Below are 24055 nucleotides of genomic sequence, written 5' to 3'. Positions count from 1 at the left end.
AAAAAAAAAAAAAAAAAAAAAAAAAAAAAAAAAAAAAAAAAAAAAAAAAAAAAAAAAAAAAAGTTATTTTTTAATTTAAAATTTGACTGATAATCCAAACTTTATTAACGAAATTAGAGGATTATGGCAACCATGTTAAAACAAATATGAAACGGTTGTGTGATCGGAAAAATTTAGGTGTACAAGAACTATAAGTGATACGTTATGTAGAGGCAACGTCGACATTAACTTGATTTAAGAATTTAGAGAAAGAAAGTAATTACTTTTTTTAAAATAAAAAAAATATAACACACCATTTATAAATGAATGGTTTTGAATATTTTAATATAAATATATGTGGGTAAATTGAGTATAGCCCATACAAATTAATTGGTTGAAAAAATGTGTAAGGAAATATATGTGAGGACAAAGGGTAGGTTTCAAATCAATAATGATGACAACTAAGGGTATAATACATATTTTGGGATTTTGTGGGGGTAGAGGTGAAGTTGGAAGTGTGGGCCAATATTGTAAAAGAGATAATGATGAGGGCTAATAGTGAAAGAAATGAGAAGAAAAGTCAAAAGGAGAAGATGTAATTTCTGTTAAAGATTGTGCCACAAATATAATTTTCATTCTTTTAGGACACTAATATCTTTCAATAAACGCCAATCCCTTCAATTATTGAGTGGGGCTTGGCCATCTGTAGGGACTGTCCTGCAAACTGTGATGTTCTGTCCCTTTGCCAAAACATGTAGCTGTCTTTTCCATATTTCATTTATTATGTACTTGTAAAAAAAAAAAATGGAAGTATTTGGATGAGACACGTCATTTTGTCTCTTTCATTTTTTAAATTACTTGTAACTAAATTCAATTATTTATAAGTTACCATCCTAAACTCTAAAAAATATATATATATATTTGGATGAGACACAAACTTACTAGACAATCAAATTAAAATTTATATTTAGTTGGACAAATAACTTTTAAAATATTTATTAAATACAAAATTAAAAGGTAAGAAATTATCAAATACTTTTAAAAGCTCCAGTACTAAATAGACACCCTACCATACTCAAAGAAAAAGCCCAAAAGAGAACAATATATTGGGCTTAGTCTGTTACAAATGGTATCAAAGCCATATACCGAGCGGTGTGCCAGCAAAGATTGAGCCCCAAAAGGGGTAGACACCGGTCGATGCACCAGTGAGGGCGTTGATCCTCAAAGGGGCTGGATTATGAGATTCCACATTGATTTGAGAAAGAAACAAATGCCAACAAGGATGCTAGGCCTCGAAGGGGGCGGGGATTGTGGAGATCCTAGAAGAAAACGAATCATTTAGAAACCCTTCACTTAACATCTCCTAACATGCGCATTTTAAAAACTTCCAAGAGAAACAGCCTAAAGAGGAAAATGTGTATGCCTTGTTCGGAAGGCGGATGCTATGCAGAAAGAAGCAAAGGACAGCAGTCGTATTATGAAGAATACTCTAAATGAATGAAGGCCTTTTGTCTGGTTTACAACACAAATAGGAGGGAGAGATCCAAATAAATTCTTTACCTAAAATGAAATTATCCTTATGAAGTACTAAAGGTAAAGGGGCCCTCTAAGGTTATGTAAGCTTAATCAAAATCAAATCACAATTTGAAGAGGTTGGGAAAAATAGCCATAGGCTTCTCATTTTCTTTCTTCTTCACCTTCACCTTCACCAACCCAACAACCACCAGACCTAATACAAACACCCTCAGCAATGTCTACCAGTAATCTGGTTTTATATACACATATGCCCACATGTCCATTTTTCATACCAAACAATACTAAATTGCTATTCTAGTAATAACTCAAACTATACTACACAATGAAAATGGTCCACATTTCTGAAATACACTACTTATCTAGCTTATATGCTTCCTTCCAACTCGTGCGAAAAGCTAGCGAGGCCTTGGTCTCGTCAAACCAATAGGGATCGCATTTGGTCCTGAAACCATTGTTCGGTTACCACCAAAGCCTCTGTGACCTTGAGGGCGGTATTTAGAGCTAGAACCTACACCAAAAAAAAGAAGAAACAATAATTTCGAATTGTAATCAGCCAACCACTTCTGACATCAGATGCTACTATCCATCCTGATGATTAGGAGAAACGAAGGTTACCTCCAGTGCCACTAGACGAGGCTAAAGCAGACAATGCAGGGGAGACGATCTGCCCTGCTTCTCGCAGTATCTTTATAAGCTCTCTGGCGTGTTTCGCATTCTCATGAGTAAAGAATGTGAATGCAGTTCCCTTTGCACCAGCACGCCCCGTTCGGCCTATTCTGTGGACATAATCCTCGAGGCTTGATGGGAAATCATAGTTGATCACACATTTTATATCTTTCACATCTACAGCAGAGAGTCATAGTTAGATTAAATATATACATGCAACATGGGAGCATGGATAAAACTGCAAAAAACCTTATCCCTGCATTCCTAAGATCTGATGACCAAAAGTAAGATAACACATTCATTACTACATAAATGTGCCCACCTTAACTTTGCAGGGATAAGTAGCAGCTGTCACCACGACGACTTCCATACCAACAATGCAATAATGAATGAGTCAACCAGGCTACAAAACAACCAGCTCCATAATTGTGGATGGGTACCAATAGAATGCTCGGATAACTATAGAGGACCAAAATCTCAGGCACCTTACTCATCAAAGTCTCTACCTTCTCACTATCCTTACTGACCCATTGATAGACAGGATTTACATCATTAGTGTTCATAAACAGCATAGGATTTCCATCCCGTTTAACTCGGAAAAAAAACTCATTGAGAAACCTCCAAATACCATTATCTTTGTGTCCATATGACATTCATGCAATGATTTATTAATGTACTAGAAGTTGTACGAAAAGGGGGTGGCTCTGTTCTCTTTAAACCAAACTTTCTTCCTTCACCAAACAACTACCCCAAAGCATGCAAAAAGGGAAGCCCAAAAGAAGTAGAATGTAAACTAAAACCTAGGGCACATCGATTGGGAAGCAAAGGATCTCTTTAGTCCGGAGAAAGAAACAAAAAGCATATGCAGATTCAAATAGGAGACAAAACCAAGCAGTCTCACAGTCATCGTGCACTGCACAATAGAATCTTACTCTGCACCCAAGCCACATATTATATTCAGGAACTGGAAAGCAGCTGGCCGACTCATTTAGAATTTGAAAACGAACTCCTAAAAATTAAAACCTAAAACACCTGACATGTAGTAACCCTACCAAGCCCTCTTGCAGCCACATCAGTGGCTGTCATTATTGGGTTTCTTCCACTCTTAAACTCGGACAAAACCAAGTCCCTTTCAGCCTGCTTTTTATCCCCATGAATGGATAGAGCTGGCCATCCATCCATTCTCAATTGCCTTGTTACTTTATCACATCCCTTTTTTGTCTCCACAAAAATCAGAATACGGCTACCATCCATCACTTCTACAAGCAATTTTATTAACCTGCATGAGAAAAATGTGCTAAAATGTAAAAATGGGAAGAATCTCTCTGTCTGTCTGTTCGCACGTTTTGTAGAATATCACAAACTTTTAACAAACCTTCTATATTTCTCAGCCTCTGGTAAAACTTCGACGACTTGGTTTATTGACTGGTTAGCTTTAAGATCTGATGAACCGATAATCACCTGATACATTACAGCATCTAAATGTCATTACCTGTTTCTACAACTACAAGGCATATGGAAGCACGGTGGTGATTGACAAAAGAATTTCTCTAACCTTATATGCATTATGTAAAAATTGCCTAGCCAATTTTTCGACCTCCCTTGGCCATGTGGCACTCCAATATAATGTCTGCCTATCAGGTCGGATCTGTAAAGAGATAAAATCTCTTAGACAGAGTTGAAAACTGAGTATTACATTATAATAAACAAACTTTTAAAGAGCTTTTAAGCGAACACTCTTCAATTCTACATTCAGAAAAGTTTGAGGACTGAACACTGCACATAATAAATAGAAGATTTCCACAAGCACCATCAAAACTGTAAAGTTCGCTACAAGCACAGACTCGAGCCAGAAAATAAAACTAATTGTAAGTCTCCACAAGCAATTCCATTATCAGAGTATGGAGAAAGAAAGCGGGGGTGTAATATCATACTTGGCTCACGATTGTCCTTATTTGAGGCTCAAATCCCATGTCCAGCATTCTATCAGCTTCATCCAAAACAAGATAAGTAACTCGCTGCAGGTTTGTGTGGCCAGCTTCCAGCATATCTATGAGCCGACCAGGTGTAGCAATAACAATCTCAACACCTGAGATATAATGAAGTAGCTTATATTACTGCCAGAAACCAACCACAAACAGTCAAAAACAGTTCAGTGAAAACAACTACCATTTTTGAGATCACGAATTTGAGGGCCCTTAGGAGCCCCACCATAAATGCAAGTACTTCTAATATTAGCGCGCAACCCAAATTTAGTGACCTCTTGTTGAATCTGAACAGCTAATTCTCTGGTGGGCGCTAACACCAATACAATGGGACCTTGACCATGCACTGAATGAATGCAGATGGAGAACAAGTTAGCACAATGTTAATGGTCGAAAGAAGAGTAGCAACAAAAAGAAATTAAGACTGCAACTCTGTCATCTAATGCTAACCCAAACGAGGCTGGGCACTAATGTGTATTAAAGCTGGCAGTAGATAAGCCAGAGTCTTCCCAGAGCCAGTTTCAGCAATGCCAATCAAATCTCTTCCTTTCATGGCCATGGGCCATCCTTGAGCCTGAATTGGTGTTGGTTCAACAAATCCCAATTTCGCAATCACATCAAGGCAGTAAGCTAACAAACGAAATAAAGAACAATCAGCAAGTTTCTTGAATACTAAAACATAAATACAAGCCCATTCAATTCATGGGATATGTAAATACCAGGAAAATTTGCCTCCTGAAAACTCCGAATCGGTTTTGGGACATCGTATCCTTCCACTCTAATATCACGCCTCTCTCTGTACATCTTGACTTCGGACTCCGTCATTGCTCGCACAGAAGGACACTCAGTGTAGAAGTTCTTTTCAAAAGGGACCAAATCCCCAAAATTCTGACTCGGAAGAACTATGTTATCTAAGTCCCCTCTTGATGAACCACCACGTCCAGCCCCACTTCCGCCAACACGCCCCTCAAATCCCGTTCCTCCACCACGTCTACCTCCAAAACCCATATTCCCGCCCCTCCCAGAATCAAACATTCTCCTTCCGCCGCTACCGAAATCATTGCCACTGCGACCGATATTGAACGGTCCTGCGGGAGGCTGAAACCGCGGGAAGCCATTAAAACCTCCAGCATTAGGTAAAGCACCTCCCCCACCTCTTTCACGGCCATAATATGGTACTGGAGGAGGATGAAAGCCTTTGTACATAGATTCACGCCCTGCTATCGGCGGCGGCGCAGCAGGCTGTGGACCCACTAGGTCACTGCAAAAGAAAAATCAAGAGACACCCACAAAAGGGCAGAGAGATCAGAACCTCATAGAGAAATCAAGGAAAAGAAAGAGACCTCTAAAATACCAACAATACCTTCGGCGCTCGCGGTAGGAATTGGGATCGGCGTATCTATGGTCGTAAGGATTCATGACTCTGATACACGGGCTGGGATTTCAAAGCAGAACTTACTCCAACAGTGGTGGAATTGAAAAGGGAAGATACCTGACCGATCGTACCGCCCGGAATATCTTGCTATTCCGGCTCGAATTGTTCAAGATCCACAGGCGAAGAGGTGGAAGAAGGAGAGCTCACGTTTAGAGAGAACAAAGTAATGAAATTGTTCGGTCGGTGCTGATAATGATGGGCTATGAGGCCCAATAGAAATGGGCCGACAGAATTGGACGAGATCCAAAATTCGAGCCCACCACTCTCCCTTTTAATTGTCGTTTCCACGAAAATATATATATTTTTTATACGGTTACGACAAGTCGACAATTAGGCAGTCCGATGATCCAACTTTCGGTATTAAAAAACAAAACCAGGAAAATAATCGAATGGTCCGACAATTTCTATGCATAAATCATTTCATTTCAATTGCGGCGGCCGCTAAATTACAAGCCAGCTGATATGGGCTATCTGTAGGCTTTGATCGGATTCAAACAAACAAAAAGTAAGTAAAAATTGTGATTCTCTCCCTTTCTCTTTGTTTGTTCTTCTTCATCTTGTTCATTGCATTAACACAACCCATTAATCGCTTCCCGACCTGCTGAACAAGCACACACACTCGAACAAGTTCTTGCCGGAGCGCCGGCGACGGCAACCGGAGTTTTGAGAAGAAGGAAGCAACCCCATTTCCTGGTGACGCTCATCGACCTTTTTGCCTTCATAAACAATGGTAACCTCGCAACATTCTGGTGCATTCTTTTTCACAAACTCTCCTTTCGCCATTCTTTTCCCCAATAGCCTAAGAAGAAATTACACAAATTTGGTGAGAAATTGACAAATGGCTTGTTTGTTGTTTATTCAAGTTCTGCAAAACCCCACAAAAGGGGAAAGGTTCCAAACCTTGTGGAAAGTGGATTTTTGGTTCCTATGACTAAATTGGTGATGTTGAGCACTGGAATTAGTTGAAGGATTGCTTTGGCTGTCGTGTTGCTCTCCAGAAGCAATGTGTCCACTGTCACCTGAGACATGGGAACAGAGTTTAAGGTTTCAGACAAGTTTCTTTATCAGTGTTTTTCAGACATTGTTTAGACTGACCTTGGCGTCAGTGCATAACCGGATGTACTTTTGCAAGAGATTTCTCCTTCTATTGTTTTCCTCATTGATGTACACTCTCAGTTGTTCTTGGCTCAGTTGACTCCTTGCTAATCTTCCAACTGAAACCAAAATGGGTTTGCAAGTAAAAATGCTGCAATTCACAGCAATTCATGAACACAGACGAATTACAAGCCAATGAAGATGATTATGAACTCATGATCATATCATTTTCTTGTGTGTTTGAAGAGAATTTCCCTTATCCTTGTAGATTCAGCAGATTGGACTTAGTTTTCTTCCCATCATGTAAAGAAGAACTTACCTGTACAATCTATGCTTGAGTTTGACTCTTTTGGAAAGAACCCAGATAGTCAAAAGTAGCAAGAGGAACAAAAAATATACATTTCCCCATGACCCATGTGCATCAAACATCCATTAAAGGCAAGTTTTCAAGAAAAACAGCCTAGAAAAGTTGACTGATCTGTGATTATGATCTGAAAGAAGGAAACAAAGAAGAAATCTTGGTTACCTGGAGTAGGGATGTAGGTGAGAGGAGGAAAAACATGGATAAGAAAGACACAACAACCAGGTGAGACAGCATGATCAAGGGCCCATTTAAGCACATCTATATCATCTTTACCAACGGCGACATAGACATCGGTTGCACCACGGTCACTGCTACTGATAATAGTCTTACTTTCGTCTCCAATCTCGACGATCTCCGGTGACATGATCCTTGCACTGCAGCATTGCAGTTGCAACTCTGCTGGCCTTCCTTGAAACTCCTCTTCCATTCTTAGCTCTCTCTCTCTCTCTGTCTCTTTCGCTCTCCAAATGCGCAAAGAACAATGAGAATTGATATGAGAATGAAAATGACAAGAATGTGTTTTTAGTGGGTTGGAAGTATACAAAGAAAAAGACATTCTTGCTCTCATAACCACAAAGGAAAAGAGAGAAAGAGAGGATAGATTCTCTTGTGTCATGGGCCTGCAGCCACATTGTTCTGTCAACATTGCCTTTTCTTTTCCTTCTCCTTTTTTTCCCCTTGTGTCTTTGGCTTAGTCAAACAGAACAGTTGAAAAAAAAACCAAACAAATTTCTTTTGATTTCCATAGCTTTAACCACTTGAATGAAGAACTCCTTAGTTGAAAAGATTGACAAACTCTTACCCATTTGATTTCCCTTTTTCCCCCACACTTTTTTCATCCTTTCTTCATTATCCAATCAACTTGAGCATTTAGTTGCCTATCTTTTAACAACAACCACAGACAATTCTAGATAAGATAAGGAATCACTATCAGGAGAGTAAGATTCGGATTACTTTGTTGATTGAATATCTCAAGGCAAGAACATTTGTTTGAGATTCGAATCACTCCACAAGCAAGATCGATCATGTCTAGCTTGAAGTATATTGTATGATTGATGTCTCTTGATTCATATCAATTCTTAGAACTTATCGATCTCTTTTTAGTTATTTCTTTCTAAACTTACCAACACTTTTGGGAATTAAAAAGTGGGTCCTTGTCAAAATAGCCTAAAAAGCTAGGTTTCATAGTTAGTCTTTAATATTGCATCCTTCTCATGGGGGCCAGTTTAGAATATGATGAGGGGGTGGCACATGCATCCACTACAGATTCTCCCAAAAGTTGCCGAAGTCTTTTCCAACTTCTCTTCAGAACATCAAGATAAGCCTCATAAAAAAAAACTTAATATGACTTTGGTTGGTGATGATCATTCTGATCATGAGTAGGTTGAGAAAACCCTAGATTGGTAATATATATTGACAGACAAATTAAATGTATTGTGAATGGTGCAGAGTAAATGTCTTGGATCCATGTTTAAAAAGTAATAAAGTGGCTTGCTTTGATTGTGGTCCTTGGGAGCATGATGTTTGGTAATGGAAGATTGAATCATTTATATCTAGTCCTTAGTTAATGCTTGCTGACCTTATATTGTATTGCCTCTTGCTTGTTGACGACCACCTTGGCTTCTGTTTGTGCTTTCCTCGTATTCCTGAACTAAACTATATGCACATTTATGTTGTACATTTATCCAACCTCCATAGACCATCTTCTGCTTCTTGATCACGAGCTCGTAAGAAGAGGGGCTAACACTTTGGTTGTTGAACTCTTCTTTCGTGTCAAGATAGTGTATAAAAGAAGTATAATTGTGAGATCCTACATCGGTTGGAGAGGAGAATGAAACCTTCCTTGTAAGGGTGTGAAAACCTCTCCCTAGTAGACACGTTTTAGAATCGTGAGGCTTACCATAATACGTAATGGGTCAAAACAAAGAATATCTACTAACGGTGGGCTTGGGCTGTTACAGATGGTATAAGGGCCAAGCACCGGACAATGTGCCAGTGAGAATGCTGGCCCCAAGGGAGGTGGATGGTGAGATCCCACATCAGTTGGAGAGTGGAACAAAACATTTCTTATAAGCATGTGGAAACATCTCCCTAGTAGACACGTTTTAAAACCGTGAGACTGATGGTGATACGTAACGGACCAAAGTAGACAATATCTACTAGCAGTGGGGTTAGAGGACTACTACTATCTCCCATGTCATCGTTGCAAATATATAGGAACTTTTTCGGACATCATCTTGTTAGCTGGTTTAGTTGATTTGTAACAAGCTCGTTGTGAAGAGATATTTATGTTTGTCTCCTTCTCTCTTCCTTCTTCTTTGTGGCTTTCTGCAAGTTGCAGAGATAGACTCTTGAGTGCAAGATTGGTGCTTTATGGAATCACAAAAAGTGCTGTTTGACAAACAAGATCACGCCATTGAAAGTCGGCTTGAAGATGCCTACCAAAATGGCAAAGATAATGATCAATCCAATTGATGAACAGACTATGGAAAAGAAAAAGGAAAGAGAGAAGATAGCGTCATTTTCCCACCATGAAAGGACACCATGTCCCATTTTGTCCATTATGAAAAAGCATTCATACCATTACAGCATCAGAGCTATTCAAGGCTCATTACAGTTCCACCATCAATATTGACACTTGGGGTTTCCTCTGTATGAATTAAATCCAATCTGATTGAACAAATCTTGGACTTTTGAAGCCATCATGTAAAGGTTCTACAAGTTCTGTTTTATGTTCCCCCACTTTTAATGATCCACCACGTAGCTCGACTCGTGGAAATCAAAACATTCTTATTGGTTTCCCTCTAAAATGTATAAATTCACGACACAAACCCAAACCCCAAATAGCCAAACAGAAAACAGAGGACGGATAATCTCAAATATGAATAGAAATCATAAGGCAAGAGCCGTTCTTCTTACTGCTATCGAAGTGTTCATGATTCTTCTATGTGCTGGTTGGGTTTCTCTGTGGCTATTGAAACCCACAGATCTCTGGACAAGAAAATGGCGTGTTGCTGAAAACACTGCCCGAGCATCTGTATTTGGATACTATGGTATATTAGTCTGCATGTTGTTCATTCTTGCAGATCCAGCTCCGGCTTGTCGTATATAATTGAAATGATTTCATGTTTTTCAGGTCTCAACTTTGTCGTGTATACTTTTCCTGTTGTTGCTCTGGTTATAATCGGACTGGTTTATTTGAATATCAAACACTCCAAGCCACAAACTTGCAGGAATGTTCATCTTGGTCGTCAAATATCTACACGCTTAGAACAGGCCTTTTGATCTTCTTCTTGATTCTTTTTTTTTGTTTTGTTTTTCTTCTACAGGCAAACGAAGTTTTCAACCTTTTCCAATACTCTTTCGAACCCACTTGTTGTGAACAGCTATGTGGGTATTTTATCTGGAATTGAGCTTCTGGGTGTTGCTTTGTTTCTCCTCTTCCTGGCTTGGACGTTCTATGCTCGAATATCCAAAGATTTCAGAAAGTTGATGCCCGAAGAATCACTCAACTTGAAGATGTGAGTGATTTTGAAGAACAAAGTGTTAATGCTGTTTCTTTATTTTATGAGTCTCTGGGGTTGAATTATGTCCAATTTTGATGACTTTCAGATGGGAACTCAAGTATTTAAGAGTAGCCACCAGGTTTGGTTTGCTAGCAGAGGCCTGTTTGGGGCTGCTTCTTCTGCCTGTCTTGAGAGGGTTGGCTCCATTTCGGCTAATTGGCATTCAGTTTGAAGCTTCAGTGAAGTATCACGTCTGGCTTGGCACTGCAATGGTGTTGTTTGGCACCTTCCATGGCGCCAGCACCTTGTTCATCTGGGGGATCAGCAACCAGATTCAGGATCAGGTAACTCTTCTTCTTTGCCGGGGTTTTCCCTCCTAAGCTTTCCTTCAAGGTCTTAAAACACGTTTGTTAGGGAGAGGTTTCCACACCCTTATAAGAAATGTTTCATTCTCTTCTCCAATCGACGTGGGATCTCATAATCCACCCTCTTGAGGAACCAGCGTCCTCCCTAGCACACCGCCTGGTGTCTGGCTTTGATACCATTTTTAACCGTCCAAGCTCACCGCTAACAAATATTGTTCTTTCTGAGCTTTTCCTTCTAGGCTAAAACGCGTCTGCCGGAGGTTTTCATACCCTTATAAAGAATGTTTCGTTTTCCTCTCCAGTGGACGTGGGATATCACAATAGGTAATAGGTAATAGGTAATAGGTAATGTCAATGATTCCATGTGATTAATGTTTTGTTGAAACTAGGTGTGGAAATGGCAGAACACCGGCCGGATTTACATCGCCGGGGAGATTACTTTGATTACAGGATTGGTGATTTGGATCACTTCCCTGCCTCAGATAAGGAGAATCAAATTTGAGATCTTCTACTACACACACCATTTATACATTGTCTTTTTTGTGTTCTTCTTGTTTCATGCTGGAGATAGACACTTTTACATGGTATTTCCTGGACTGTTTCTCTTCGCCATTGATAAGATCCTCCGAATTATTCAGTCTAGAACCGAAACGTGTGTCGTCTCGGCTCGAGTCCTCCCCTGCAAAGCTGTGGAACTAACTCTGCCAAAAGACCACAGTACTTCTACACCCATCCCTTTTTTTTCCTTTGCAGATTTAATATGAAAGTTCTCTAAATAGCCAAATTTCTTTGCAATGTAAGGGCTGAAGTATAAACCAACTAGCGTTGTGTATGTGAAGATACCAAGGATTTCCAGATTTGAGTGGCATGCTTTCAGCTTGATTTCCAGCTCGAGTGTTGATGATGAAACAATGTCGATCGTCGTTAAATGTAATAAGTCATGGACGAAGTCTTTGTATGAGATAATCAACACCGAACGAGAGGGAGAGTCGGATCAGTTGAAGTGCATTTCCGTTGCAGTCGAGGGCCCTTATGGACCTGCCTCCTTGGACTTCCTAAGGTATGTTTATGTTCTCAAATGTACTGGATTGATGTTTTCGATAACCCGAACGCGTAACGCGTAACTAATCTCTTGCAGATATGATCACTTGATTCTGATTGCTGGAGGAATTGGAGTAACCCCACTTTTGAGCATTTTACAGGAGATCACTTCTATGAAGAACAACACTAAATTCATCTGCCCTGCAAGAATCCAGCTTATACATGTCATGAAAAAGTCCCACGAGATTGCGCTACTCAGCTCGATCTTACCTTTACTACTGAAACGCTTGGATGGAAAAATGCATTTGCAGCTCAAAGTATTCGTGACACAAGAACTGCAATCCAGTTCAACTCTAACCGAACTGCTAAACAAGTTCTCTCAAATGCAGACGATACAATCGAGCGTGAACTGTTCAAGCTATGCAGCACATGGGCTTGAAAGCTTAGGCTGGATGGCTGTAATTACTGGACTGATATCAATCGTGTTCTTTGTCGCCCTTATCGTCTTCAACCATATCGTCGTTCCAACCAAGAAAGCCTCCAAAAAGACAAAAGACAGAACCCCATCTTGGATCTCGGATCTTCTTCTGATGTCTTCCTTCGCTTTAGCTATCTTATCCGGGGCGGTCGTCGGGATTGTTTTACGACGGAGAAGACTGAAGAAAGGAAATCTAGCACTCATCCAAAGCCAAAACCAAACCAAGAACACAACTCCAAGTTCAGTAGCAAGAGGAAGTAGACAAGAAGAACATGAAATATATTTTGGAGAAAGGCCTAACTTCATAGGTATGGACGATATCTCTTAAACAAACTCATTCGAATTTTCGATACTCGAAACAATATATGATTGTAATTCGTTGGGGGATTGAACAGAGATATTCTCCAACATCAACAACCCGGCAGGCGAATCGGACATCGGCGTGATCAGCAGTGGACCAGAGGCAATGAACTTGTCAGTAGCCAAAGCTTGTAAGCAAATGTCTGGAGGTTCAAGGAAAGGCTCAAAGAAGAACAAACAGCAATTCAGTTTCCATTCCCTCAACTTCACTCTCTGATGTTGCTGACAGTGAAATTTGAAGCTAAATTTTACTGCCATCTCTGTAATTCAGGCCTTTCTTTACACAGATTCACTAACTTTCCATTACACTATCTATTAAAACGATGAACTCGCAGATATTGTTTGAATCTTGTAATTACAGACGGTGAAAAAGGAACAATTATTCAATCAAGATGAAATAAATTCAAGGTAAAACATTGTAGTCGCCGGTCAAACTTCTGGGCTGCCATCAACAGCGCCGCCGGACAATCCCGACAAAAGTTCCACTGACTCAGCTGCCTGTTGTTCTCCAATCAAAACAGCCACAACCTCCCTCATTGTCGGCCGCCGTTCAGGGTCCGGATGACAACAAGCTAAACCAAGCTTCAACATCAACTCCATCTCCTCTGTTTCATATTCCTCTCTGATTCTCAAGTCCGCCGCCGCAATCAACCGTCCGGCGGAGTAAAGATCCCTCACCCAATCTATAAGTACCATTTCTTCTTCCTCCACTGCCATCTCAATCGGTCGCCGCCCACATGCTACTTCAAGAATCACAACCCCAAAACTATACACATCGCTGGCCGCCGTCGGAGTAGCCACCGTTGCAATCTCCGGCGCTAAATACCCCAAGGTCCCAACGACGCGAGTGGTATTTGGAGTCTCGCCGTGTTGGTACAGTTTTGCCAGCCCAAAATCGCCCAGTCTGCCTCTCATTTCCGAATCCATTAACACGTTGCTTGATTTTATGTCTCTGTGAATCACCACTTGGTCCCAACCATGGTGGAGATAGTTCAAACCCTCTGCAACGTCAGCGAGCACACGGCGGCGCTGTTTCCAGCCGAGTAGCGTTGTGGGTTTGTCGAAAATCCACCGATTAAGGCTTCCATTCGGCATGTAATCGTATACCAACATTAATTCATTGCCTTTTCGACACCATCCTCGCATTTGGACTAGATTTTTATGTTGAAGCCTACCCATGCTCGAGATTTCCGCCATGAATTCCTTTAACCCCTGTTTTGAATCGTGATTTACACACTTTACGGCGATTTCCGTGTTGTTTGGTAAAGTTCCTTTGAATACTCTTCCAAATCCACCGGAACCCAACAGATTCTTATCCGAAAATTCATCAGTGGCCTGTGAAAGCTCCTCATTAGAGAATCTGTGAGGCCAATATTCGAGCTCCCAATCCTCAATTTCATCTTCTTCACTTGCTCTGTTCTTTCGCCAATACCAAAACCCCACAAATCCAGAAATTAAGATCACAAACACAACACTGCCGATTACAATACCGGCAACAGATCCCGGCGACAAGGAAGACGGTGGTGATGCTCTCATAAACACAGGGAAATTCGTGTTGTTAATCTCTCTAGCAACACCAGTGTCACTAAAACTCCAAGCCAAAATCCTCTGCGCCTCAACCCATTTTGTCTTCGACGCTGAAAATCCCACAAACATTTCATTCGATACATAATTTGCTATTTCAGGATCCCTAAAACTCAAAGTGGGTTTGGATGGACGAGGAATTCCAATTGGGGCAATCGTGACATTGATTTCGAAATTGGACCCATCAAACTCGATCCAAGCGCGAAGGTTCTGCCCATTTCTCATCTGAATTGGAACAAAAGTTCCATTAGGGTCAAAATACCCAGCGGTCTGTGTTTTTATCGACAACATACTGTTCAAATCGATTCCGATATGGCTATCATCGGGATCGTTGAACTCCGTGTTTCGACCGGTGTCGAATTCAACGGCGAGAAGCGGAGCAACAACATGGGTAGTGGAATTTGTGAAGAGACCGAAGTATTGACCCGCTATGACGTCGGGAGGGGAAGTGGAATTGGAAAGAACGAAGGCCATACCGAAGCCTGGACTAGTAGCGACTTCCAGCAAAATTGAAAACACGAAAGTAGTTGAAAAAGAAGAGATCGTAGTCGAATTCGAAGTGGGTTTCATAATCAGCTTCGTGTGATAGAAAGCTCGCCCGATTGAATTTGGGTTTGAGTCATTATTAAGACGAATTACAGGGGAATCGAACCTCGCGTCGCTAATGAGAATGATGTCGGTGCCATTCGAGCCGTTTGTGAACGAATTGAAGATGAAATCAACTGCGTAAGAGGGAAAGAAAAGGATGAAGAAGATACAGAGCTGAAGTAGAAGTAACAGAGATCGTCGTCGTCGCCGCCGTTGTCGTTCCATCTCTTCCACCGTCGCCGGAGGTGTAAAGTTTCAGTAGATTCAGCGGTCTACGGAATTAGTCAAGATAGTGGAAAAGATTGGATGCGGAAAGAAGCTTCATATTGTGAAGTAATCTTTTCAGAAAACGCGGTTTATTCATTTTATGACCGTTGAATTGCACTGCCGCCGCCGCAACAAGAAGCTTTTACTATCCTGTTCTATTTACATGGTCTTAATGAAGCTTGTTGACGACCTCAAGTATTTAATTTTGTTTTTCAAACTAAAACTGGTCTTAAGCTAATATGATTGGATGATTATTTAATTTGCTTTACTACTAATATACACCGTATAATGGCCTTTATTTGTTCAATGTAATTGTATAATGGGCTTTATTTGTTTTTCATTTCGGCCCATGGAACCCTGTGCCCATGGGCTCGCTCGGCCTGTAGAGAAAAATATATATTTATCCATATCAAAATAATAAAGAAAATAAAAATAATTTTGTATTTTACATCTTAAAAGGAGCAATAGAGACAAAAATCAAGAACCACCATGGTCTTTCGTTGCCACGAGAATACTTCTTTCTCGATGGTCCTAGTCCAAGATATTAGGCCGACAGAGTCATTCTTCGAGGGCAATATCGTAAATGTGTGGATTTATCGCTTTTCAACCCAAAGCCTGTCCAAATCTGAACGAACCTGCAGACGAATTTCGCCCTCGTATTATAATTATCATTTTATTTTTTAAATTTAATTTCCATTTATTTATTATTATTTTGTTAGTTATCTTTTTTGTTATTGCCGACTTCCAACCTACTTTCACTCCCACCTCCAATATTATTTTCAATAAAAATAAAAGAAATTCATTCATAAATCCCGAGTGTCAAAATCAATTCAAGGGCTAAATATGTAATTCACAGACTAATCTTAGTAATATATATTATTAAGAAAAGGACATAACGGTAAAATACAAACACCGCCGTTTGGATTTGATGGATGCATGCATTGTATACCAGCACATGCATTTCCCTTCCCTTTTAAGATAACTTACATTGTTAAATTTAATTAATTAATATTTTCTTTTATTACTGGCCACCCAATCCATCAAACATTTACACGTGTCTTGACTTTAATTCCTTTCCTCTCCACGTGTCATGGTCCACGTCCACGTCGAATCAGGTTTCGACTCGAGTTCTGGCGGTTGCCCTATGCTAACTGCCGAGGCTTGGAAAAATACGAGTTTCCATTGTCTTCTATGAACTGTTGATAATGTTTTTTTTAATAGTTCGATCCACGTCGGCAATCAACCGAATGGCATTGATAATTGACATTATCTTACGTCATATCTCTGTGAATATCTTCTTAAATATGAAAATTGATAAATGTTTTTTTTTTTTTGTAATTATTATAAACTAATGAATTAATACGCTACGTTAGGTTTTATTCTATTTTTAGATAATCCTTAACGTAATTGTAGTTTAATTTAATTAATTATATTTAATGAAGTTTAAATTTGAATTAAGTTGAGGATGATTTATTTAGATTTAATTTTAAAGATTTGAAATTAAAATGGTAAACGACAAAAGAAGAAGAAAAAAGAAAGAAGGAACGAAGAAGTGGACCAAACACGCGGGAGAGATTGGTCGTTGCTTATGGCTTTGCTTAAACGACACCTAATCCTGTTTAGGTTGGCAGATGGGACCCACTTTAACTGCAATAACTTTTTTAAATATTATTGTTTTCTATAATCAATTTTTTTAATTTAACAAGTGGTAGATATGGAAACCACGATGTACTTTTAGTCGTCATTCATACGAGGATGTGTACGAGCTTATATTGCGACACGAGGCTAAAGTGGAATAAACTACCATTGTATCATGATGAAAAGTGATGAGGTCTCAATTTTAAACTATCCATGCTATGGTGCGAACGGGAGGCCAAATTGTGCCCTCGCACGAACCTCGATGGGTATTTGTGTGAGAGGTAGTGATGCATGATGCTTAGGTAGACGTGCCCTCAATCAAACGGCTTAGGGTGCAACTTGCATGCAAAGTCTCGATGGTTCGTGTGATCTTATGATTCATGACAAAGTGGCAGATTTCATCTTCTTATTCAAGTAGTTTCTGAATCTCGTTCTTTATTTCCATAATTGTTTTTACTTCAACCTACTGGATCTCCAGTTATATTTTTCTTTGTTGCTTCACATATTGTTCTTCATGTCATTTTTTATGTCCATTCAAAAATTTCTTTAAGTTCCACTGAAGAACGTTATCATTATTGGTGCGATGTCTGTGCATCGTCGTTGATGAAGTATATGGCATCAAATTCTTCCTACTCGATTCCCAAATGCTCCCAATTTTATTTAATTCTTCAAAATTTCAAATTCGGATTTTAAACTACAAATATAAATACAATAAAATAGCTTTTCTATTATTTTATCTTAAAAAGAAAATTAATAGTGATAATTTGGGACAGTCAAGATCACTCTTTAACAACGCAACACTGTACTTAAGATACCATTTTAATTAGCTACTCCTTCACTTTTGTTGCTCTTTAATTTAATATATCAACTCAACAAAGCACCTTTAATTATATTACTATCTACTTTCATACCAAATTAGTTCCACTATTTTTTTTTTTTTCAAATCGAAAAAGCGAGTATAAGAGTTTAAGTTCACCGCTAGTAGATATTGTCCGTTTTAATCCATTATGTATCATCATCAGCCTTACGATTTTAAAACATGTTTATTGGAGAGAGGTTTCCATACTCTGACAAGAAATATTCTGTTTCCCTCTTCAACCGATGGAGGGTCTCGTAATGAGACTATTTGATGTTGTATATTAGAATTCATTGAAGTACGATTCGCATTATTATGTTCGAGAGCTTCTCGACTTCTGTTTCCGGTCCAAACATATTAGTTGGCGATAGAGATTTGGTAGAATTTAATTAGGTTCACGATTAAAATTTCTAATTATTTTCTAATTTTAAAATCAATTATTTCGGTATTTGTATTCAAAGTAGGCCCCCCAGCATGTTGCAATGTTCCCACTTTGAATAGCCCCTTAAATTAAGTCATAGTTCATTACATAATGTGCTTACTTTTCATAATGAGACCAGGGGCAAATATGACATTTTCTCTGGGACATCGAGTTATATTATATTAACCCAAATATTGTCACCATTTTCAATTATAAGTAAATCCCAACTAAATAATATTATTACCAATATTTAATTTTCTTAAAAGCAAAAATATTCTCTGTTTCCGCTGCTCAACTGTGAACGTTCTTTAATTTTTATTTAAAAAAGAATCCGAATGTTAATATATTTTTACTTTAATGGTTAAAAAAATCTAAACAAGACAAAAAATTAAGTATGGAAATAAGAAAAATAAAAAGGAATAAATAGGCGCCTAATAAGAAGAGAACTTCGCCCAAATTTCAAGCCAGAAAAGGAGGTTATACTTTACTAGGTGAACGAATGGGTAATCGCCACGTGGTCACCGTATTTCTCCCCTTCAATAAGAATATTCGCGGTTCGGCCTCCCTCCCGCGTTACTTGAAATATTCCTATTTCATTAATTCGACGTCGTATTGAACGTGTGGGTCCCACTAGCGTCCTCCTCCTCTCCCTTTAAATACCCGACAAAATCACTGCCTAAGGTTTGCAAAAGAGAAGTTCTCTCTCACCACATTCTTCCTTCTTCTACCTCCTGCTCTCTCTTTCTTCGTTCTAGAGACTTCTCTTCGTGTTCTATTCGATTCGCACCAACAGAACCCGTTTACTTCAACTCACTCACAGTCTAAAGAAGATATGAGGTCTGATGCGCGTACTGGAACCCTGAAGTTTCTGTGTAGCTATGGCGGCAAGATTCTTCCCCGTCGAACCGATGGTAAACTCCGTTACGTTGGTGGTCTTACCAGAGTTCTAGCCGTCGATCGCTCTGTCTCGTATTCCGGTTCGTATTTTGTTGTTCCTCGTTTTGTTTGGTGACGTAATCTGTACGTTTTGATATTTGTGTCTAGGTGTTTATGTATGCGTTTTATTCCATTTTGCAGAGTTAATGGTGAAGCTTGGAGAATTCTGTGGTTCTACCGTTACATTGAAGTGCCAATTGCCAGGCGGAGACTTGGAAACCTTGATTTCTGTTAGATCTGACGAAGATTTGGCCAATATCGTCGAGGAATACGATCGTGCTTCTTCGTCGTTGTCGCATCCTCTTCAAATCAGAGCCATTCTTTCGCCTCCGAAGTCTCTCAAGCAAATTTCTCCTCCGTCGAGTGTGGACTTCACTCTTCCTAATTCTCCATGCCACGGCGTGGATTCGCTTCCGAGCTCGCCGCAATACGGAATCAGCGACCGGATCTCTTCTCCTTCGTGCAGGTTCAGTCGTCAGATCTCCTCGCCTCCTAATAAATACTTCGTCGGACCGCGAAACTGCCATGGAAGAACCTGTTGCCATGGGAGCCCTAGGTTTTTGTACTCCAGCCCCCACTGTGCTCACGGGAACTGAAGATGAATCCCTAAACTCGAGGCGAGGACTCCGCATATAAAAGTACAAACCCTAGGTAGACGATGACGGGAAAAAAAGAAAAAAAAGAAGCTAAAACAGAACAAGATAGTTTTTAGTTTTGGCTTGTGATTGATTGATTGTTGGGAGAAAGCTTAAAAACTTTCGAATTAATTGGTTTGTGTGGTTGAAAAAAAATTGATTAATCCGGCCGGAGTTTTGCGAGAGGAGGAGTTCTCATTCTCAATCTCAATCTTAGTTCTTAAACTCCGTCACGGTGCCGCCGCACACGGTGCCCGTGAGTCGGCCTGAGGACTGTGCAATTGGGCGTGCCACGTGGCCTTCATTCACAAGTCTTAATATACACATTTAATTACCTTTTTGTGTATATTTTTGCGCCTTGATTTGCGTTGCGATACCCTCTGGCGTTAGAGGACGAATCTTCTGAACCGATGCAGCCTCCCCATTCTTGTTCGACACGTATCAAAATTCCGTCGGCTTCGTAATCCCTGCCAACTTCATACGTGTCTCCCATCAAACGTGTGAGTTTCTTATTTTATTTTATTCTTTTTATTTTATATTTTTCTTTAACGACGGTTTCATTGCTTTGGATTTGCAGTTTCTCGTGAGGCGAAGATGACTTGGGATTCCGATTCCGATTCTGATTCTGATTCCGATTCCAATTCCAGGAGTTGTTGAAATATAATTAAAAAAACATTAATTGAAAATTATGTTAAGAAATCCACCTAGGGTTGTGGGGGTAATAAATTTGGAGAGAAATTGGAAGAGCCAGTTGTATTTTGGTTGGCCATTTATTAAGTGGCATCACGAGGATGAAGGATTGTCTCTGGTGTATTTACGGGAATACCCTTTGGCTTTTGGAGACGACATTATTAGAACATATTAGAAGGAATAATTATTATGTTATGCCCCCTCGACTAATAAGACTTGGACGCATATTCGGAGTTGTTGAAGGAATTAGGCTAACTTAGCTTCAAATAGACATGAAAAGTATTATTATAATTTAATTAATTTCATTAAAAAACCACTTGGAAACATTAAAACTGAAGGTTTATTAAAAAAATATATGAATAAGACATTTAGATTTAGGCTGATGAGAAATAGTTAAATTTGGAGTTTAATTTTATTACGGATAAATTATATCAGATAGGTTAATAGTATGTTTTTTAATAGAGAAGGACGTTTTGAGCTATATCAAAGTATAATATAGCAAATTTAAATCAAAATATAACAAATTTAAAAATTTAGAAATTAAGATAAGAGTTTGAACCTTGCCCAACGTCTTTATTAAGAAAAATGCATAGCATTTCTTGATTCACAAGGATATTATTCAAAGTATATTTGTAAGAAAAAAAAAATGAAAACATTGGTATAAATGAATGCAACGTGCTGAGAATATTGCAATAATTTAAACGAGATGTAATGCGGAATTGATGAGAATAAAGAAGGTGGAGGTAGATTCCTCCATATTAATTAAATTCGTACAGAAACTCATTTGTTATGTATTTAAAAAAAAATCAAGAACCTAGAAAACGAATAATGAGTTGTTTGCTAGATGAATCATTTGATTTGTAGAGGGGAGGCAGAGCCATGTGACAACAAGCACCCATCGATTTTTTGGACTCTCTCACACCTTATTCCTTAGGATACAAGATGGATTAGAGAGGAAACTAAACATTGTTTATTAGAATGAAAATATCTTCTCCGTAGATGCGTTTTAAAACCATAAAATTGACAATGATACATAACAAGTCAAAATGAACAATATCTATCAAGCCCGAGTGGTGGATTCAGACTGTTACAAATGGTATCAGAACTAGACATCAAGCGATGCGCCAGCGTCAAACTTGAACTATTACAGATGATATCAAAGTCAGACACCAAGCGATGTGACTAGGATGTTGGCTGATGTGCTTAGATTATTATATATACACTTACCATCTAATTTTGATAACTATTCAATTAAAGTTTGTATTTAAGTATTTAATGACTCATTTATTGATTTAAAAATTTAATCTAAATAAACATAAATGATGAAGCTTTTTGTCTGGTTGAATAATTAACTTTTATTTTTTGCACATAATTTTCTGTAAATTTAAAATAATTTATTTTTTTTAGAAAGTTTAAATAACTAATTATACACCAATTTCAAAACTTAAATATTCCCATAAGGCCTATTTTATTATCGCACATCTAAGATAATAATAATATTATTAAAGAACGGGAAATTTATCATTACCCGCTGTTACGCTTGTAACCTGTAACGAACTTGGATGACGTGGATCGAGACAAAACAGTGGCTGTGAAATAAGCGACGGAACCCTTCCCGTGGTATTCTGAGCGGACTGCAATATCTCGCTCTTTCACTTTCCTACTCCCAAATCTCCACTCCATCTTCTTCTTCCCTTTGTTATTCTGATCCAATTTGTTGCTTTGCAATCACTCACCATGGCCATGGATCCGAACCCCAAAAGTTTCCCCATCCTTTCCTACGTCATGGCTAGAATCCCCTCTCTCAGTCCCCGACCGCCGGCCGTCGAATTCGATATCGAACAGCCTGCATCTCCGCCGTCCCGCCACGCTGCGAAAAATCCTTCCGATCCATCCTCTTCCTCCTCCCAAATCGTCGATGACATGCCCCATCTATCGGACCCTAAGGTATTGGCTTCTATGACCAGCGCCATCTCTGATGTTGCTCAGACCCGATCCATCCTCAAAACCCTTGGGGAGAGACCAGATCATGAGGCTATCGATACTGCCAAGGCTAAGCTCGCTGATGTAGAAGCCAATTTGTCTGCCAAGCTTCAGGAAATCGTGCTTTCGCCTAGGCCGGCAGATGTGGAGATGCTTGAGTGGAGGGCGCTTCTTGCTGAGAGAGAGAACGAGTGCCGGCAGGCGGCGGATAAAGAGAAGCAGCTGTATAATGCAATTGTGCAACTGGATGAGATGCACGAGGCGTATGCGAAGATGTTAAAGGAAGCGGAGCAAAGGTTGGTGAAGATTTACGAATCGGCGGAGAGAGGGCTGCAGGAGGAAAAATTGGATCCAGTAAGCGAGGAGACCAATGAGGAGGTTGCGAGGATTCTTCAGGAAGCGAATGAGAAGGAAATAGATCGAATTAATCTCTCCAGCCGACGCTTGCAGTTCTTGCCTGAAGAATTTGGACGCATTCGGGGATTGGTTGTGCTTGATATCTCCAGCAATCAACTACAGGTTAGTTTATAGACAATTCAACATTACTGCGCTCCCACAGATTATACTAGCACCTATTAGGAATTCCAGCGTTCTTGAAATGAACTGTTTCTTCATGCAATCCAGTAGAATAGAAGGCTTCATTAGTTTCATATGGGTACAGGGGCCTTTTGTAGCTTGTGTGGAGATTAGAATATTCGTTAGAGACGCACGGTTCATTAACTAATGGCTGATCATCATGACTCTCCTAGAAGTCATAGATCATTCCTATATTTTGTCACTTGTGTGCATTATGTTTCAATGCTGGTTTTTAGCCCATCAGCTTGTTTGCATCTATAACAATAATGCGCCTAAGGTTGATGTTTGGATCAATTTTTAGACGCTTGTTTAGCATTTCAACATCTGGAGTCTCTCATTGAGGATACCATTCTTTTTCCTTTCATATTTGGAGATGGAATAAGTGGATGGGGACTATTCCATCGAAGTTCTGCTGATTGTAAATTTCTTTAACTGTCATCTTAAAGATGGTGACCATTTAGATCCTAGTACAATGGTGTTGTTTGAAGGGCCTTGTTTGAAAATTTACATTGGAATGTCAAGGATCAGGATTTTATTTCCCCTTTGTCACAAGTCCTTTAATTATTTGCATTTAGAGTAAAGTTTTGTAAGAGATGGAGACTGGATAGTGCAGGGAGCGGCACAACAATATAGGTGGTTTATGGCAAGACACATAGAATCCAATGGAAATTGGTTTGTAAGAACGTTGGTCTTTGGTAGAAAGATTATGCTCAAGAAATCTGTCTTTAATGGAAGTTGCTGATATATAAGCCTGGAAACGGGAAGAAATTCTAACACTGTGGCTTGGCTGCTATGATGAGGATTTGGAATAAAAAATAAATGCTGATGGCTGGTGGTTGTCCTGAAATATAGGTTAATTCATATTTGAATTATCTATACCTTGTGTGATAACCATTTCATTTTTCATTTTTGGTTTTTAAAAATTAAGCTTGTAACCACTACTTCTCCCAAGTTTCTTTGTTTTGTTACCTACTTTTTAATAAGTGTTTTCAAGCAAAGATTTGGAAGGAAAAAAAAAAGAAAAATGTAGAAAACTTGTCTTTTTTTTTGGGGGGGGGGGGGGGGGGGGTT

General features: G+C 39.3%; 6 protein-coding genes across 7 annotated transcripts in view; 3 read left to right on the top strand and 3 right to left on the bottom strand.

Annotated features, from left to right (window-relative positions):
• Positions 1-1567: 1567 nt before the first annotated feature.
• LOC111464981 (DEAD-box ATP-dependent RNA helicase 20-like) lies at positions 1568-5761 on the bottom strand. Its single transcript, XM_023109267.1, has 10 exons — positions 5530-5761; positions 4886-5427; positions 4617-4796; positions 4351-4512; positions 4116-4270; positions 3737-3829; positions 3557-3642; positions 3234-3460; positions 2131-2358; positions 1568-2023 (listed from the first exon to the last, which is right to left on the bottom strand). The coding sequence occupies exons 1-10, from the start codon at positions 5583-5585 to the stop codon at positions 1911-1913; spliced, it is 1842 nt and encodes a 613-aa protein (XP_022965035.1). The 5' UTR covers positions 5586-5761; the 3' UTR covers positions 1568-1910.
• A 232-nt stretch (positions 5762-5993) lies between these two features.
• On the bottom strand, positions 5994-7944 carry LOC111464982 (U-box domain-containing protein 33-like). Its single transcript, XM_023109269.1, has 4 exons — positions 7223-7944; positions 6697-6815; positions 6502-6620; positions 5994-6400 (listed from the first exon to the last, which is right to left on the bottom strand). The coding sequence occupies exons 1-4, from the start codon at positions 7704-7706 to the stop codon at positions 6184-6186; spliced, it is 939 nt and encodes a 312-aa protein (XP_022965037.1). The 5' UTR covers positions 7707-7944; the 3' UTR covers positions 5994-6183.
• A 561-nt stretch (positions 7945-8505) lies between these two features.
• LOC111464983 lies at positions 8506-20666 on the top strand. Of its 2 annotated transcripts, XR_002714125.1 has the most exons (4): positions 8506-8516; positions 18846-19141; positions 19242-20235; positions 20313-20666. XR_002714125.1 is itself a non-coding variant. In XM_023109270.1 (3 exons), coding segments are annotated over exons 1-3 (753 nt in total). In that variant the 5' UTR covers positions 8506-8514; the 3' UTR covers positions 19697-20666. The 2 variants fall into 2 exon arrangements, 1 of the variants encoding a protein (XP_022965038.1); XM_023109270.1 differs by having other exon boundaries at positions 19242-20666.
• On the top strand, positions 9855-13132 carry LOC111464979 (ferric reduction oxidase 8, mitochondrial). Its single transcript, XM_023109265.1, has 8 exons — positions 9855-10113; positions 10197-10293; positions 10390-10581; positions 10673-10910; positions 11321-11648; positions 11733-11991; positions 12070-12758; positions 12846-13132. The coding sequence occupies exons 1-8, from the start codon at positions 9870-9872 to the stop codon at positions 13025-13027; spliced, it is 2229 nt and encodes a 742-aa protein (XP_022965033.1). The 5' UTR covers positions 9855-9869; the 3' UTR covers positions 13028-13132.
• Positions 13104-15285, bottom strand: LOC111464980 (L-type lectin-domain containing receptor kinase S.1). Its single transcript, XM_023109266.1, has one exon. The coding sequence runs from the start codon at positions 15205-15207 to the stop codon at positions 13240-13242; it is 1968 nt and encodes a 655-aa protein (XP_022965034.1). The 5' UTR covers positions 15208-15285; the 3' UTR covers positions 13104-13239.
• Positions 20667-21989: 1323 nt separating the features above from the next.
• Positions 21990-24055, top strand: part of LOC111429941 (plant intracellular Ras-group-related LRR protein 9-like) — a 4318-nt gene continuing 2252 nt past the window's right edge. Inside the window, exon 1 of the mRNA XM_023066027.1 lies at positions 21990-22927. Coding sequence (XP_022921795.1) covers positions 22163-22927 — 765 coding nt within the window. The 5' untranslated portion in view covers positions 21990-22162. The remainder of the gene's footprint in view (positions 22928-24055) is intronic.

Source organism: Cucurbita moschata, unplaced genomic scaffold (genome assembly GCF_002738365.1).
Source record: "Cucurbita moschata cultivar Rifu unplaced genomic scaffold, Cmos_1.0 Cmo_Scf00032, whole genome shotgun sequence".
NCBI classification, from domain to species: Eukaryota; Viridiplantae; Streptophyta; class Magnoliopsida; order Cucurbitales; family Cucurbitaceae; genus Cucurbita; species Cucurbita moschata.
Note: the sequence above shows the minus strand (reverse complement) of the source record. Positions and strands in the feature narration are given on the sequence as shown.

Coding starts and splice junctions, on each gene's coding strand:
- LOC111464981 (XM_023109267.1), bottom strand. CDS start 5,585: ATGAATCCTTACGACCATAGATACGCCGATCCCAATTCCTACCGCGAG. Junction 4,513..4,616: donor TAGTGCCCAGCCTCGTTTGG/GTTAGCATTAGA, acceptor GCATTCATTCAG/TGCATGGTCAAGGTCCCATT. Junction 4,271..4,350: donor AATTCGTGATCTCAAAAATG/GTAGTTGTTTTC, acceptor ATTATATCTCAG/GTGTTGAGATTGTTATTGCT.
- LOC111464982 (XM_023109269.1), bottom strand. CDS start 7,706: ATGTTGACAGAACAATGTGGCTGCAGGCCCATGACACAAGAGAATCTA. Junction 6,621..6,696: donor GGTTATGCACTGACGCCAAG/GTCAGTCTAAAC, acceptor CCCATGTCTCAG/GTGACAGTGGACACATTGCT. Junction 6,401..6,501: donor AAAAATCCACTTTCCACAAG/GTTTGGAACCTT, acceptor ATTTCTTCTTAG/GCTATTGGGGAAAAGAATGG.
- LOC111464983 (XM_023109270.1), top strand. Junction 19,142..19,241: donor TCGCTCTGTCTCGTATTCCG/GTTCGTATTTTG, acceptor TCCATTTTGCAG/AGTTAATGGTGAAGCTTGGA.
- LOC111464979 (XM_023109265.1), top strand. CDS start 9,870: ATGTATAAATTCACGACACAAACCCAAACCCCAAATAGCCAAACAGAA. Junction 10,911..11,320: donor GCAACCAGATTCAGGATCAG/GTAACTCTTCTT, acceptor TGTTGAAACTAG/GTGTGGAAATGGCAGAACAC. Junction 12,759..12,845: donor AGAAAGGCCTAACTTCATAG/GTATGGACGATA, acceptor GGGATTGAACAG/AGATATTCTCCAACATCAAC.
- LOC111464980 (XM_023109266.1), bottom strand. CDS start 15,207: ATGGAACGACAACGGCGGCGACGACGACGATCTCTGTTACTTCTACTT.